Here is a 16,345-nt window from a genome sequence, read left to right as displayed (position 1 = left end):
CTGTTTCTCACATTTCCTCTTCTCCTCTAACTCTGGCAGGAGCTTCATATTTAGTGACCAGATAGGAGAGTATTATCGATCTCCTCATCTAACTCTCATCAAGAAGGCGAATAAGCGTAATTCCTAAAATGCTGAACTATTCCTTTAAACCACCAGCCCTACAGGACACTGATAAAGGTGAGTCCTGCTCACTCAGGCCGAACCCTCCTGCCTGGAGCTCCACACTCTGACTGACACTTCTGAGCCTCTTTTCCTTTATAGCTACACACATACAAAGCACACATGTAAAACTGTGCAGTGCATATGAATCAGATTTCACAACTGTTAATTCCTTATATATTTTTCAATGAATAACTGGTATAAAACAGTATAAAAACATACAGATATAGAAAAAGTTTATTTCTAGTAAGACAGACTTAAGAGAAGCTGTTACCCTAAAGATTAATTAAAACTACAGTTTCTATAGTTCAATATTTAAATCAACTGTTGGTTCAAGAGTTGCATTTTAAAAGGGGATATCACTGGAAAATGTATGCAATGCATTAAAGGTTTAAACTCTACAGTGAACATCAAAGATAAAGCCGATATTTAGAGTCCTATTTTACAAAATATTGCAAAAGATGATATAACATTAGGCTCATTTTTTCTCAAATCAATATATTTTTTGATATTTGTTATCTAATGTTGTTTTCATCTTCTGTAATCAACTCATGACACTGCAGTGCTCCATCAGCACCTGTTACTGCAAGTAGACTTGGTTTGATTTGATTGGTTGGTTTGATGCTACTGAAGACTTGTGAAAGACTGAACTGGAACCATCTGTTATGGTGTCTGTTTGGGATATTACAATGTTTTTTCTTCCCCCAAAAGGAAATCCACTTTTTGTGAAACCGATGATCAGTAAAAAAAAAAAAAAAACAACATATCCTGAGATTTTTCTCTGCAAAGTACGAGGATGCATTGAGCTCCATCTTTCAAGTATTGAATGATATGTTTCTAATACGTTTAGTATATTTAATGATTCACAGAAACAAAATCTCTTCACATGTTCGACCTGAGGCACTTAATTTCCTATATTCCGACTGTTCCTACAAAACATCTGAGAGCTTAAAGTCTCACATAGTCAGGAGAGCTGAATCATAATTCCCTCAGAAATGTACAGGGGAAAGGCAAGTGGTGCTTTTGAAATGCAAAATGCCTAATTCCTCTTACAAATACACTGAAAGTCAAATACCGAGTTTGCTGAGCCACCGTTAATCCACGTCTTATTGGGGAAATACACTGACTTCAATCTTTAAACATCAATCCATTTGTGAATACAAAATTGAGGACCAAGAGAGTATTGGTCTCTGTGTGATGAAGTGAGGAGAAAAAAAAAAACAACTTTCTCTATATTCTGCTTCTTTATGAGTCCATTTTATAGCGTGTTTCTCCAGTGAGTTCATTTCCTATTGTACTAAACTGACAATGGTAAAAAAAAAAAAATCCCTCATGTGAGTGTGCCTTACTGCAGCGGAAACCGTCTCATGTCTAACTATCCGTATTCTGTTTGCCGGGGAAACAAAGTTTTTCTTTCAGTCCCTTCAAAGCTTCGACTCCTCTGCCCGGCTTTTTATGTAAGAATGCAGAACTTTGTTGTAATTCTACTTGTCCCTTTGTTGGGTTTGGCAACAACGCTGAACTCTCTGAATAAAGACTAGTAATTTGAGGTTTTGTTGAGGACACACGTTTGTATGTTGTGAACCCTTAACGTGATCATAAATCTAAAGCATCAAAGTGTAGCGAAGATCCTTTGATTTGTTGTTAAAATCAAATTGAATTCCTTCTTTTCAGACTGATTTTTATTTTCTTTGTGATCCGTTGTGAAGTTCAAAGGAAGAAAGAGGACTGAAAACAAGGATAAATTAGTTTAGAGGAAATGAAACAAGGGAGGAAAGGAGAGAACAGAGAAGAGGTGAGGAATCGAGGACGGAGGAGAAGAGATGAGAATTTAAGGAAAGGAGAGTTGAGGCGAGACAAGGAGAGGAGCGAAAAATGACAGGAGAGGAAATGAAAGGAAATGAGGGAAGAGAAATAAAGAGTAAAAAAGTAGAGGACAGTGAAGAGGAGAGGAGAGGTGAAGAGACAAGGGTAGAGAGGGGGAGATGAGAGGAGAGGAGGACTGAAAATAAATGACATGAGAGGAAACAAGAGAGGAGGAGGAATGGGTAAAAAAGGTGAGGACAGAGAAAAAGAGAGGTGAAGAAACAAGGATAGAGGAGAGGACTGAAATCAAGAATAAATGACAGGAGAGAAAAAACGAAAAGGAAATGAGAGAGGACGAGGAAAGAGCAAAAAAGGAGAGAAGAGGTTAGGAAACAAGGATAGAGGAGACATGACGAAGATAGAGTAGATGAGATGGCAGGAAACAAGGAGGGAGGAGAGGAGAGGAGAGGAGAGGAGAGGAGAAGAGGAAAGAAGAGGAGGGGAGAAGAGAGGAGAGAAGAGGAAAGAAGAGGAGGGGAGAAGAGAGAAGAGAGGAGAGGATAGACGAGAGGAGAGAAGAGGAGGGGAGGGAAGAGGAGAGGATAGACGAGAGGAAAGAAGAGGAGGGGAGAGGAGGGGAGAGGAGAGGAGAAGAGGAAAGAAGAGGAGGGGAGAGGAGAGGAGAGGAGAGGAGAGGTGAGGAGAGATAAGGGGACAGAGAAGCGGAGAGGTGAAGAAACAAGGATAGAGTAGATGAGATGAGGATAGAAGAGAGGAGATGTGGATAGAGAGGAGGAGAGGAGAGATAAGATGACATAAGAGAAAAGGAAAGAAGATACGATGAGAAAAAAGGAGGAGAGGAGTCAAAAGGGATTGAGGAGGAGGAAGAGATTGGAGATTGACAATGACAGAGGCAGAGGAGAGAAAGCGTAAAAAGGAAAAAAACAAGAGACCTGGGAGGCGGAAAAAACCGGTGGGAGAGGCTGGAGCTTCGTTATCAGCGTGACTAAAAACACCTACCTGTAATCTGGAAGGTGATGGAGAGGAGAGGGGGGACACTAGGCTTCTGCTGTCTTTGGGTCTGACCCGCTGCAATTACAGGGGGGAGATAGCGCTATTAGCTACGCACACACCGGGGAGACACAGGCACTATCAAACGGAAAAAAAAAAAAAAAAAAGAAGAGAGAGAGTGGGGAAACAGCAAACCAGAGACAGACAGAGACTAATGCAAAAGCAACAGCAGGAGGGGCCACAGAGAGCTGGGCCTCAAAACACAGGCTTGTTTACAATTAAATGCTTTAAGAATGTGATTAAATCTGTTTCTCTGTCTTTTATTATCTTAAGTCTGACTGACAGTGGAAGATAATTTTTGTTTGTGGTTCTTTTTTTTTTTTTTTTTTTTTTTGACACGAATGAATCAGACCCATGGTTTATGAATAAAAGCCACAGTGACTTTTGGTGCTCATGTCATCCCACCAGGTCGGAAACTTTGGTGTTGAGGGATGAAAAGAAATCTGATTCCAGTGTTTTCAACTTCAGAGTGACAGATTTATCTACAGTGAGTTTTTTTTTTTTTTTTTGCCGTAATTTAATCTTTGTTCATCGTAGCTGGAACTCATGAAGAAAGAGCTGACAATTAACGTCAGCTCAGACTGTGCCTTGCCCTTTTTAGGCTTTTGAAGCACGTAAAAGAAAAGCTTTAGGAGACATTACTTATTTGCTGTCTTTTCAAGAATGAGATGAGAAGATTGATACCGCTCTTATATTTGTGAGAGTGATGAGTTTAACCTTGCTTAGCATAAAAACTGGAGGCAGGAGAAAACAGTTTGCTTAGCTCTTTCCAAAGTACACCTACCGACACATCTATAGCTGACAAATTAAACGGTCTCCTGTAATGTCCTCTTGTACAAAAAAAGTGCAAATTAAAAATGATAATAGGTGGTTTTATGAGCTGGAACACAGCTTACTGTAGCATCCCAAAGTCTCCAGTGAGGTTTCCTGGTTTGACCTGACGAAGATCCGACTTGAGTCTAAACCCTGTCCCTTTGAATTAAAATAAAGATTTTGGCTTTGGGGCAAGTGTGCACTCCTTTCCTACATCAACTACTCTGCCTCTATGCCTGGTTTGGTACCAGCGTGCCTGCATACACTAGAGACCAAAACCAAAATCTCTCTATGCTCACTGACCATATCTGGCAAGCTGGAGATTCTGCACAGAAGTATCGGGCAGATAAATAAACCTTTGCTGGTCGAGAAATGGCTCCAACACATAAACTGACACTTTCACATTACCGTTCAGGTGAACATTTAACGAGATATATATTGTAAATAAGAGAGGCTGTCCTGACTCCAGCTCTGTACTTAAAGTGGTATCAATCCTGTCATCTCACTTTGAAATAAAGCACAAAAGGTTGAGCTATTTCTTTCAAAATTTTCACATTTTTAGGTGTCAATGTGCCACCGGAGTTCAAAAGACGTTATTTTAATCAGTCCAAATTAACTTGAGAATGAATACATCTCTCCTTTATACACTCTGTGTGTTAACGCAGCTTTAAAGGACTTTAAACTTTATCTTTTCGACGAAAATTGGGAAAACGTGACCAAGAAGTCAACTCAACGAGTGCTTTGGGGTTCTATATTCTCCAGCGGCAGACCCAAACCCAAAGTCATTCAGCCTTAGCTGAGGAAGTGCCAGATGACATTACTTAGGCTATGATACTGATCTTGGGTCAGATTGGAGCTACTCCCCCATAAAGATTAAGGTTAAGATTTAGAAGGTGGTAAGCTGATTCCAGATCTTGGCCTGAGGGTATCTTCCGCCCCTTTGGATGGTGATATTTATGCATGAGACAGGGGGAGAAAGAGAGCACCGGTTGCAGCAAACTTCACTGAGCCACTGTCTGACTCTCTGTCTCAGTGGTATGCTGGGAGATTACCCCCCAATGGAGGGAAAAGAAATCCTGTGCCAAGAAGATAAGAACTTTGCACATGTGTGTGTGTGTGTGTGTCTGTGCAAACACTCAAACACACAAGTCACGCACATTTCTGCACAGCCAGCCTTGGCAACATCACTCTCAACAAGTATATCTGAATCTTTAAATTGTATGTTAACAGAGGTTATAGGAGCTTCGACATGTATGATCGCTCCGGTTTCCGTCGCATGTTTGCTCCCGCTCGCCCCGCAATTCTCTTCAGCTGGAGGGAAGGAAGAAAGAGTGAGACAGAGGAAGGACATAAAATCTCATTAGATATACATTATTTCTTATATTATTCAATATGCTTTGTCTGAACAGCGTCTTCTGATGGATTTAATCTGGTAGAACCAAAAGACCGCCGATCAATTCAAACTCTGAGAAACAGTACCGTGGCGTAGCAAATATACTGCCAGCTTTTCCCCTTCAAGTCATCTATCTTAAATGTATTCAACATCACACAAGATAGTTTCAGATTAATATTACAACCCTTCAAGATATATTAAAAAGAATAAAATGGAATAATCTGCAGGATATGAATGTAAATAAATGTCCATTTTGCTGCTGTCCATCATTGACTGACATAAAAGTCGACTAAAACTTTGCAGCTGCAGGTGTAAATACCTATCTAGTGAGCAGGTAAAAGTGTTTTACAGTTTTTACAGACATGCACACAACAAGGTCTTGTGTGTGTGCATGTCTGTCCTTGTGTGCAATGACAACAGACCAGGGACCTACTCATAAACACATTGCTTCATACTGTAGCGCTACTAGCGGTCAAAACTCCACAGGATGCCTTTAACTGCCCCTAACGAACGCTACCACAGCTTCTGTGTCAACTGAAAATGATGCCAACAGGACAGATATCTCAGTCACTAATGATCAAATAGAAAACTAACATGACTGCATAATGAAGTGAAAATGATTCTGATTATCAGGGTATCAGCTACAAAAACACCCACAAATTACAGTGCAATTAACACTACCAGAATACACTTGGAAAAAATACAAGTCGTTATATTTTTAGGCGAAACCCTACAAAAATATTCTGCATAACTTCCTGGTTGCGTGAGAGGAACATCTCTTCACATTTGGCACAAGTGGCCAACCGGGCATCTCACCTCTTCTTAGACTTTGTCACTCTCTCTCACGCGATCAGCACGGTTGGTCTCCATAAGCTTAGTCTCAACTAATGTTTTTAACACCCTCTTTAAGAGGGCAGCTTTGACTCTAAGCTGGCTTGACAAGTGTCAGAAATGGAAGCCTTCGTACTTGTGACCACTGACAAGTCACAGCAGGATACACGAGTAGACAAATCCCTGTTCTAAATGACTCCTGATTTGGATTGAAAGGAGAGAATGGCAGCGGATAAAAAAGCTATTTAAATGTTCAAACAGAAAGCTTGATAATGTAGCCACAGCGGGATATTTGAAGACAGAAGATATAAAAAAAAAAAAAAACATACTACATTGACTATTAGTGAAAATGCAATATTGTATGTTATTGTATATTTGGACATGAATTGAGTTAACATGTGAGCTCATGTCTGTTGTAAGCGTTTGATATGCAATTATCTTTTACCAAACCACCAAGGAACTGCAGCTCTTACTGCGCACTGTGTGGGGATTTGGAGTATGTTGCTTGTCATGTAACACTCCTTGATCAAATTTATTTGAGTTACACTTGAGGATTCAGCTGATTTGTTTCAGGCTATGCTGCCTAAATAAGTATAATTTCATGTATGCAACCACGGTGTTGACTTCGGTTACAGTATGGAGGGAAGACGGCTGAGCTCCAAAGCAAAAAAAAAATATAGAATTAATAAACCAGGACTTTTTGAACACGGCAAACAAAGCACATGAAATGACAGAGCACAGTGCAGATGCAGCAAAGAGCAGCAGGCAAAAAAGAGAGACTAAATAAAAGCAGCAGAAAAGATAGCAGACAGAGGCTGGTTGGTTATGAACAGAAATTCGAAGAAAGGAAGAGCATGTTCCTACCAATTCTCTAGGTTTTTATTTTTATTGGGTTAAGAATCTGAACTGCTGACCTCCTATACGGTACATACGTTTTTTTTTAGTGAGTGCATTCAAAACCTTGAGGAAAATCTTGATCATGAACCTGCACAGCAACAAGCAGCTGGTTGGAGAAAACTTCTGCCTCCTTGTACATATATGTGAGAAAATACTCACATATCAACACATAATGTTGTCATAATACAAGTCTTAGGGTTGCTGTTTTCTTTAAACAGTGTGTTAAAGGTTCATGTGGTTCAGACTGATGTTACCTCTAAAGGTATGTTCAGACTGAATACAAAGATAGTTTTAGAGGCGACATGATTGCATATGAAGTCAATGCAAAGAACGTGAGTGGGTGCAGACAGATGCAAATTCACTCTGGAGGGAAATAACTGAGGTGAAGAAGCGCCTCCACAAGTTGAAAATGTTTCACCTTGAGCAAAAAAAATCTGCATTTATCTCGAGGCTTTATGGCTCCGATCCATGAACATATATTAAAAAAAGGAGAAGGGTCTGGAGGAAAATAAGGAACTAGAGTTAAGATGAGTAGAGTCGGAGCGCCCTGGTTGCATGTCATACCTCACCTCTCTCTCCCTTTGTTTTCATCTCTCCACTGTTACTATAATAAAGGAATATATATATTTATATACATATAATAAGAATGGCTTTTGACCTCAGAGAATAAACTTTAAATGTCAGAGAAAAAAACTGAACTTTGACAAGGAGTTGTTCTATTTATGGACACACTGATCCGGCTTTTTCTCTCCGGATACTGAATCCGATATCTCATCTCAGGTGTATCTGCCAATACCCAGTATCGACTTGACAGCAGTGCTCTCTTTTTCCTAAATTTAACATCCGTGTACCTCGCCACTTGGAACTCATTGGGATTATATTTGTGTGAGGTAAAATGAGGTCAGAGATTGTTGTAGCACTGATAGCAGAAACATGATATTAGCAAATAATTTGTATTTAATTCTGATCGGTGACATCATGGCTAATACCTGATCCACATAATAATAAATATCAGCTGATATGTGCATCTCTAGCTCTATTTTAACAAATGTTTGAGGGCTGAATTTCACCATCTATGTATTGGATATGTACTCAAGGAGGCAGCAATCTGATTGGTTTCTGTTTTCTTCCAAACTATACAGGATATGGCAAAGATTTGATCCAAGATTTTGACAATATGTGAGCAAAGGTAGATAAATGACAGGACAAACAACAGAACAATTTTTAATCTTTCCTTCTTTTTTTTTGTTTTTACCTTTGTCCTTTTCTCTGAGGTCGTTGAGGTATTTAAGAAGCTCCGCGTTGGCCTGGACACAATAAATTTCTCTGGTCTGCAGGCCTCCCCCACAAAGCCCTGTGAGGTTGCTACGCCGACGGTCCTGTTGGCTTAGCAACAAGTCAACTCTGCAGTCGCTCCACTCTGTGGTTCTCCAGGTGTAACTGAAGGGAAAGACAGCATGGAGCAACAAGGATGGATGGATGAGACAGAGAGAGAGAGAGAAAGAGAGAGAGAGAGAGAGAGAGAGAGAGAGAGAGAGAGAGAGAGAGAGCTCTGTGTGGGTGTGATGTCGTGTCAGAGTAGAGAACATTAACAATCTTGCAGACTTTACTTTAGCACAGAGAGATAAGTCTTGGATAGTAATGAGCTATTTAGCCTTCCTCTTGTCTTTCTGAAAACATCACGGACTAAACTTTTCTGCTTACTGTAGTGCAGTGTATCTTAAAGCAGCGGTTCTCAACCAGGGGTCCAGGGATCCCCAGGAGTCCTTGAGGAGGTCACAGGGGGTCCCCAGAAAATATTTAAATTTCACTGTTTTTTCATTGACTAGAAGTTAGCCCAATGAGAGGATGCATAAGAAAGACTATTCTGCTCATAGGTTTCACCCACTTCACTGTTAGTCTGCAGTATAGACAGTTATGGAATAACTAAATCTTATCAGATGTGGATCCCTGAGACTACATCTTATCAAATACGGATCTGTGGCCTGATGTTTATCAGTTTGGAGGTCCTTGACACCAAAAAGCTTGAGAACCACTTGCAGTTTCTTCACCATCCTTTCACCCCCAGTTTACCCATTTATTCACACAACAGAAGAACACTTGTGTTTTTGAAACCTACTAAATATTCAGTTATACAAGTGACAGCATTTCTATTTATGATGTGGAAAATGTGAATCTCGATCATGATCTAGAGGCTGTAGTTTACCCGTCCTATTATTTATCACAGCTGGTGGTAACATCAAAACATAAAAGGACAGTTTGAAGCATCAGTGGACAACAATAACTATGAAAGGAAACTTTAAACACAAGCATGCCACCAGTCAGACAGAAAATCAAACACTCCAGAGGCCTCATTCATAAAACTGTGCGCAGGATTCACGTCAAAAGGTTGCGTACGGATGAAACACAGAAGACTGATTTATAACACAGTGCACACGCACGTCCTACGTCAGTTTCCCTTTATAAATCACAATCAACTCGAAATTTAGTGCATCTGAGAGAGCGTCTTATATAAATGTCTATATAAATGTATAAATGTCACGTCTATAAATAAATTGATATTTATTTATGCCAACTGCATGAAGACAACCAAGACAAACACCAACAGAAAGGCTAAAAAAAGAAATTTCACACAGTGTGAAATCAAAGTTCTTGTTTTTGAGGTTGAAGCCAGAGAAAACATATTGTCTGGTGGACTCAGTGCGGGCATTACAAATGTCTAACAGGCTTTAGAGTGGCAGCTTGTGGCGGATGCGGTTAATGTTGCCGGCTCAGAAGGTCGGACCCTCTCCGAAATAAAAAAAAAAAAGACATGGTCCGACATAAAAGTAGAGTGTAGAGCAGCCGTATCCTCACAGATGCAGGTTTCCAGACTCGTTTTATGTGACACATCTGTGATCTTTGTATTATTTTACTATTTATAACTGCACACTATAGACTGTGTAGCCTACTCCTCATCAATATCCTGCACATCCATCCCACTCCCTTCTATTTAATATTTAAAATTTAAACCTGTTCGCTACTCCTCTTGCCCAGAATATATTTTACATTTCTCTTCTTTATTTTAGGATTACTTAATTTTTGTGTATTTTTTTGTGTGTATATCTAATTCTGCTTCACACCTCAACAACACCGAGGCGTGTGCTTCCCTGTCCTGACGAGCTGTACACTGAGAGATCTACTTAATAAATAGTGTTATCTTTATCCATATGCTGTGTTTTTACAAGCGATAAATCACGTCAACACGCTGGCGCACGGCAGCGGCGTTTGGCTCAAAATGCCTGTGAGTGTTTTTATTATTATCCTGAATAATGTTTTTTTTGTGTGTGTGTGTGTGTGCTGAGTATCAATCAAACAGGTGTTTGTTTATTCATTTTAAGAATGGCGTTGATCTGTTTTTGTAAACAAACTCTTCATATAATATTTCCATTCATTTTAAACAATGGTATCAATTTCAAACCATGTCTCACATTTCATCTTTTATTTTATTTGTGTAATTCATATGTGTAATTTATATGTCAGAGTGTTTGTGGAGGACAGCACATTCTCCCATCAACTTTGATTTTTATTAATTTCAAAGTTCTTTTGTGTGTACGCAACGGTTATAAATGAGGCCCCGGGTTTTGAGCAGAAAAGAGTATTTTGGGGAATAGCTCTGTAAAGATGGTACAAAGAAACCGAGAGATTAAATAAAGGCCATCTGTGAGCCTACGCCATGTTTTGAATCTTTGTGTGTGAGTGTGAGTTTGTGGGACTTAAATGTCCTTGCAGTCTCCTTCCATTTGTCTCTACTTTGTATCTGGCACCAGCCCAAGCACTTATACTAATCTATCTCCATATGCTGTCTCCTACACGCACACACACTCAGCCATGGGCCACCCAGGAGATCAAATTAGCTTGGTGATATGAGTAAAGGGAAGTCAACAGGAAGAGTGTAGAGACTCAACCAGGGTGAATACCAAACACTTTGATTTTTACTGTATTTTAGCTTTATTGGAGTGAAGAATGAATCCCTGCAGCGTGTTTTGTAGCAGAGTCTTAACACTGCTGTAACCAAGGACAAGGAGGAGGGTATTATTACAGCCTAACATGCAATTGTGTCCATGTGAAACTCGAGTGCCTGTCGAGTGCTAAGCTATAAAAAAAAAAACCACATCTACACTTTCACTCAAATTCCAAAAAAAAAAAAAGTCCTTGCTCATTCCCTGCTGCGCTCCCCGCCCCTCTCCCCTGTCGTCAGGAGGAACTCACGTGGCGCAGGGTGGCACGCCGTCACCCTGAGGTTCACAAGACTCCAACTCCTCCAGTGGCGGGCACTCCGCCCCTTCTCCCACAGGGAACTGGAGCACCTGTCTGTTCCGAGTACGGTTGCCTCTGGGAGACTCGGGGTCCATGCAGGTTTTGGAGCAGGGGCCCCATTCGGCCCAATCGGTCACCTGGCAGTCCTTGGGGAGGACGCAGGATTGGACGGTCAGCGGCAGGTCCCTCTGTGTGCACAGGCTGGGGAAGGACAAAGTGGCAGGGTGCGGGGGGGGGGGATATGGTTATTGATTGATCTGGGTAGAATCAGAGGAGCTTTAATGCTACAACAAGCAGGATTGTTAGTTTAAAATACATCTGTCTTCTCTACTTAGAACCCAAACAGAAGAGGAAAACGTCCCAAACTTGTGATTGAAACACTGTAGATTCACTCAGCCCAGGACTCCATGAAGTCATTGCTCCCTGCCAAGAAATAGTCTGGTACATAAAACCCCATAAAACTACAACATGTCATTTTTACATTGCATTTTTTTTGTACAGATTTAATAAACCAAGTATATAGTGCTAATAGGTGAGTTTTATAGCTGCTAGATGGCAGATTATTCACCTTTGGACAGGGTCAGGCTAGCACTTTCTCCCCCCCCCCCATTTCCAATTTCTTAATGCTAAGCAACATTATGCTAATTGGCTACTGGCAGTAGTGTCATATTTAACATACAGATATGAGAATGGTATTGATGTTCTCTTCTTGTAAGTAAGAAAATAAGCACAAAATGTAAAACAATTCCATTCAGTTACAATGATATAAAACAAAGAAAAGCAGCAAATCCTCACATTATAGTACATTTTCTTGATAAATGATAATTCATCCATTACCAAAATTGTTGACGATTCATTTTCTGCAGGTTGATTAAATAATTGCACTTCTCCATCTGCACTAAATGACAACACTAAGCTTGAGAATCAAGTACAAACAACAAAGGCAGATCCTTTATCTCTTTGTTAGCCTGCGGCGTCAACTGGTCACAGACAATATTTATGATAAACTGAATCATGCAGTGTGTATCTTACTGACGCCTCATTACATGATGTCTTGAAAGTGAAGTTAAATCTTTCAGTTAGCTCTTCGCTCGCTGCCATTTCTATGTCAGCGAGCGAAGTCGCCTCAAACCATGGTTTATAGTCTTTGAACATGACAGAGCAACAGATATGTGACATTACAGCTGGTATGCGAAGCTTCGCTTTAAAGTCTCTGCCCTTGACTGCTGCTGCCACATTTTGTCATTAGCCCTTCTCATTAGCATACACACGTCATAATCAGTTTCACATTGGGAGTACAACAGGAGCGCTGCGGCGTGGTGCGTGTATCCTTAAGGCTTAAGTGTTGAGACAACCAAAACAACCTCTGATCAATCGCTCACACACATCTTTTGATCATCTAAATAGCATTTAGATGTAATGAACAACCCGTCCTCTTTGGGCCTCTACCGAATCATTAGAAATTTGTTCTAACTAAAGCCGACTGCTTTCTGCTACTCAGTCTGGATGTCTTTCCCCTTGAGGCGATGCAGCTGACGAGCTATTAGTGCTAATTACAGCTCTGCTTCATTTAGAAACCTCTCATTTAGACGTTGCCACCACACTTCACCTCCAGCAAGTCGGGAGTTTTTGGTATAAATGAGGAAATGTATGAGCAGAGTATGAGCTGTGTTTTGTTTTTTTTTTCCTTTAACTCCTGTGTCTTTGCAGATTAAAACACCTCTGCAGTCTTTGAAGTGGTTCTAAAGTGACACTATGAAGAATCTTTAGTTTTGTTTTTTTTCTGCCAAAACACGCTCAGTGTTCAGGCTCATTCTGCATTGAAGGAAAACAATGAGGAAGTTAAACAGTAGAACGTGACGCGCTGAAGGTGATGGCTCCACTTCCTGTCTCAGGTGGAACTTCTTGTGTTTTTTAAAAAGCCCCTAATGCAGCCAATGACCCATTTTTCGCCGTTTGTATGTGTTGTATGCCGAGCGTTTTTGTGGAGATTTCAAAGTTGCAAAAAAGAAGTAATTATTTCTTCATCTCAGTCATTCAGACAGAATGAGGACACAATCATTCTGTATTTAAATAAGTAAGATGATGTCTGAAAAACGTTCATTTTTTTAAGCCTGTAGGTTTTACACAGTAGCTCGTAACAAAGGACTCTATGAGCTGTCAGAAAATCTCCATATTTCAGCGCTCGTACACTCATTACTTGAACCGCATTCATCAAAACAGCGTGCAGCCGAAATGGTCTAAAAACATAATGGTATGTGGGTCAAGTAATTAAAGAAGCATTTTTACAACTTTTGGAGAGCATCGGGGAAACGACCGTGTGAGTGGAGCAGCCAAAAAAAAAGAAAAAGATGCAAAACAAAATTACAGCATCATGCCAGTATTAAATGCAGTGATGTAATGTGATACACTCCTGTCGGCGGTGCAGGAGAAATTCAGGACACGAGCAGAAGATTGAGTTATGTTGAGGTGGCCTGTTTGGGACGACTGGAGGACTATGGAGAAAGTAACGACCCAAAGACAGATGTTCATCAAACGAAATTAGAAATGAAGCGAGCAAGATGTTCAGAGAGCGTCTGGCTAAGATACGGCTGGGTTATTGCTTCACTGGGAAGTTTGTTCCACTTTTCCGAAAGTGGCAAAAACAACTATGAATATTTCAGAACAAGAAATAAACAAGTCAAGGATTAATATTTATGCTCCTAAGGGCATGTGAGTTGTTTTCACGGATCCTTTGAAATATTTGATCCCAGTCACTGCTGAGAGCTGGGCGCCAACAAAGCATTAATGAATAGATTTAGTACATAATTGATCAAACCTTGGAGAACAGTGGCATGTGACAGATACATGATATGAATGGAGGCTTGCTCCACTGACACTGTCACTGATTCTTTTCCTGGAGATCAGAGACCTTGTGAAAGCCCCGAATCCAAGTTTCTAGGGAACAGCGATGACATTTTAAGTTATCATCCGTCAAGGAACAGGAAAAGAGATGATAGATCCGCAGAAACGACTCTTTAGAAGAATCGTTGATTACCTCACAGTCATCTAATCTAGAGATCAGAAAGTTATTACCAGTAATATTCAAGGATGTTCTGACAAGAATCAGAATTTATTGATTACTGTATAAATGTTTCATCGGTTTCTGTGTCAAAACCAATCATCCAAAACTTTGACATGACAACTTGTGTGAAACAACAGCTGGATTTGTAAGCTTTTTGTGAACACTGGATTTTAACATACTGTAGTGGTTTTCTAATAACATAAATTGTCATATTAGTGGTCAGTTTCTTTCTTTGAGAACAGAGTAGGTCACAGAAGAAATATTCAGCTAATCACTGGATATTTAGAATCACGGCAAATAAGAAGTGATTGCAGGACAAAGATCCTACGAAACCATGTTGTCTGTAAGTAATATAGAGAAGGGATCACTCTGTGGTCATATTAGACATTTCAGATCTCATTGCATCCGTCTTAGCTTTCCTGAGCTACATGCAAATCAGGGTAAGTCGTAGTCTAGTCCAGGCTGTGTTGGCAATGCAGCTGAAGCTGTACAGTAACCAACTTGTGCACTTTAGTGGTTTAATTATAACGATAACAGTTTAGCTAGCTAGTTAACAACTACTGCATCCATAAAGTAACACGAACACATGGATGACTCTCATGGATGGACACCGAGCGAGACAAGTTTTGCTCATTAAGCTGCTTTTCCATCCACATAAATTAGATAAACACTAGAACATGTTACGTCATCTGTATGACTGTATGTGTTGAAATCGCTGGAGCTTTTTTCTTCTTGTCGCTTTTGTAAGACAAGGGGACAACCGACTAACAGCTGAAATACATCAGGCACGGATGCGACGTGTCACATAGGCGGGGCAGAGCAGGGTTGTTTTACCTGCTACATCAACTGCGTCTTTGTTGCATGCGGTTGTGTCCCAGCTGTGTTTTCTGAGGAAATTTCGAGTAGGATACTACTACTACTAGAAAATAACTATTACATACATATTACATAAATATGAACTGGTTGCATTTACACTTAGCTATTTTTATATTGCACTGCTATGTGAGTGGCTTAGTGTAAATATGCTAATTAACTATAATGAGTTATAACAACCAGTCAATGTCAGTACTTTTTGCCTTTTGACATCAACACTGACGTCTACAGATCAAGCTGTCATCTATTTACCAAATGCAAGTTACACACATGATGTACAGTTGAGCTCAAAGTCATTGTGCTTTGTTTTTTAAATTTCTACTGTCGGAGTTTATGTTGATGGTGCCTTCCTATCGGATGTGGAGATCTCTGCTGCTGGTGGCAGATTCATTACTTAGACGTAAATGTTTGATGTGCATTTCAGGCAAAGACTTCTGCTGAGAAAACGAGTGGAACTGCGAGCCATTTGATGTGGATCTTATTTCCAGTCAGAGCGTGTAGCTTTGACACTCACAGCAATAATAATGTCAGGGCTAGAGGTTAGATCCCAGTTGGGTTTACCAACACTATAAATGGAAGCGAGCACTCATACAGTTACAGCATGTATTTTGGATAATAGTGCCCACTGAATGCCTAATTCAATGACTTATTAAACTAATGATTCGATTTAAATGACTTCTCCTAAAACTATTGACTAGTTTTATTGCTCATTTACAAGAGCTGCTTCTTTCAAGCTAATTTCTTTCCCTACATCTTTGCAGCTTTACGTTACAAATTGACCCTAAATCACAAAAAAATGTTTTTCACTTACCTCTGGTCTTGTCTAGCGTTGTTGGTTTGGTTTTAGAATATCCATCATGACTTCTATCTTAAAATGTTGTAACACCTGACTGAAACTATCTGCATATCGTCTGATTTGGTTGAACTGAGCCTTTAACATCACTAGAAACTCTAACCTTCACCTTTAAGATACAGAAAACAATCCTCTGCATTACTATTTATTTTAAAAGTTTTACTGCAGCAATTTGACTTTTGTTGCTTAGAAAGTAAACGCATTTTTGACATTTTGAGTGACGCGTGATTTGTTCACTTTTTCTTGGAATGCATTATTACACATCCGTCCAAAAACCAAGAGAACA

At 40.0% G+C, this 16,345-nt stretch overlaps 1 protein-coding gene across 1 annotated transcript in view; it reads right to left on the bottom strand.

The window, feature by feature from the left end:
* thsd7ab (thrombospondin, type I, domain containing 7Ab) overlaps positions 1-16,345 on the bottom strand; it is a 137,133-nt gene that overhangs the window by 76,995 nt on the left and 43,793 nt on the right. The window contains exons 3-4 of the mRNA XM_067600170.1: positions 11,222-11,470; positions 8,226-8,410 (exon numbers count right to left, since the gene is read on the bottom strand). Coding sequence (XP_067456271.1) covers positions 8,226-8,410; positions 11,222-11,470 — 434 coding nt within the window. The remainder of the gene's footprint in view (positions 1-8,225; positions 8,411-11,221; positions 11,471-16,345) is intronic.

This window comes from Thunnus thynnus, chromosome 10 (genome assembly GCF_963924715.1).
Source record: "Thunnus thynnus chromosome 10, fThuThy2.1, whole genome shotgun sequence".
Taxonomy (NCBI): domain Eukaryota; kingdom Metazoa; phylum Chordata; class Actinopteri; order Scombriformes; family Scombridae; genus Thunnus; species Thunnus thynnus.
The sequence above is the reverse complement of the archived record's forward strand: the minus strand, read 5'-3'. Positions and strand labels throughout refer to the sequence as shown.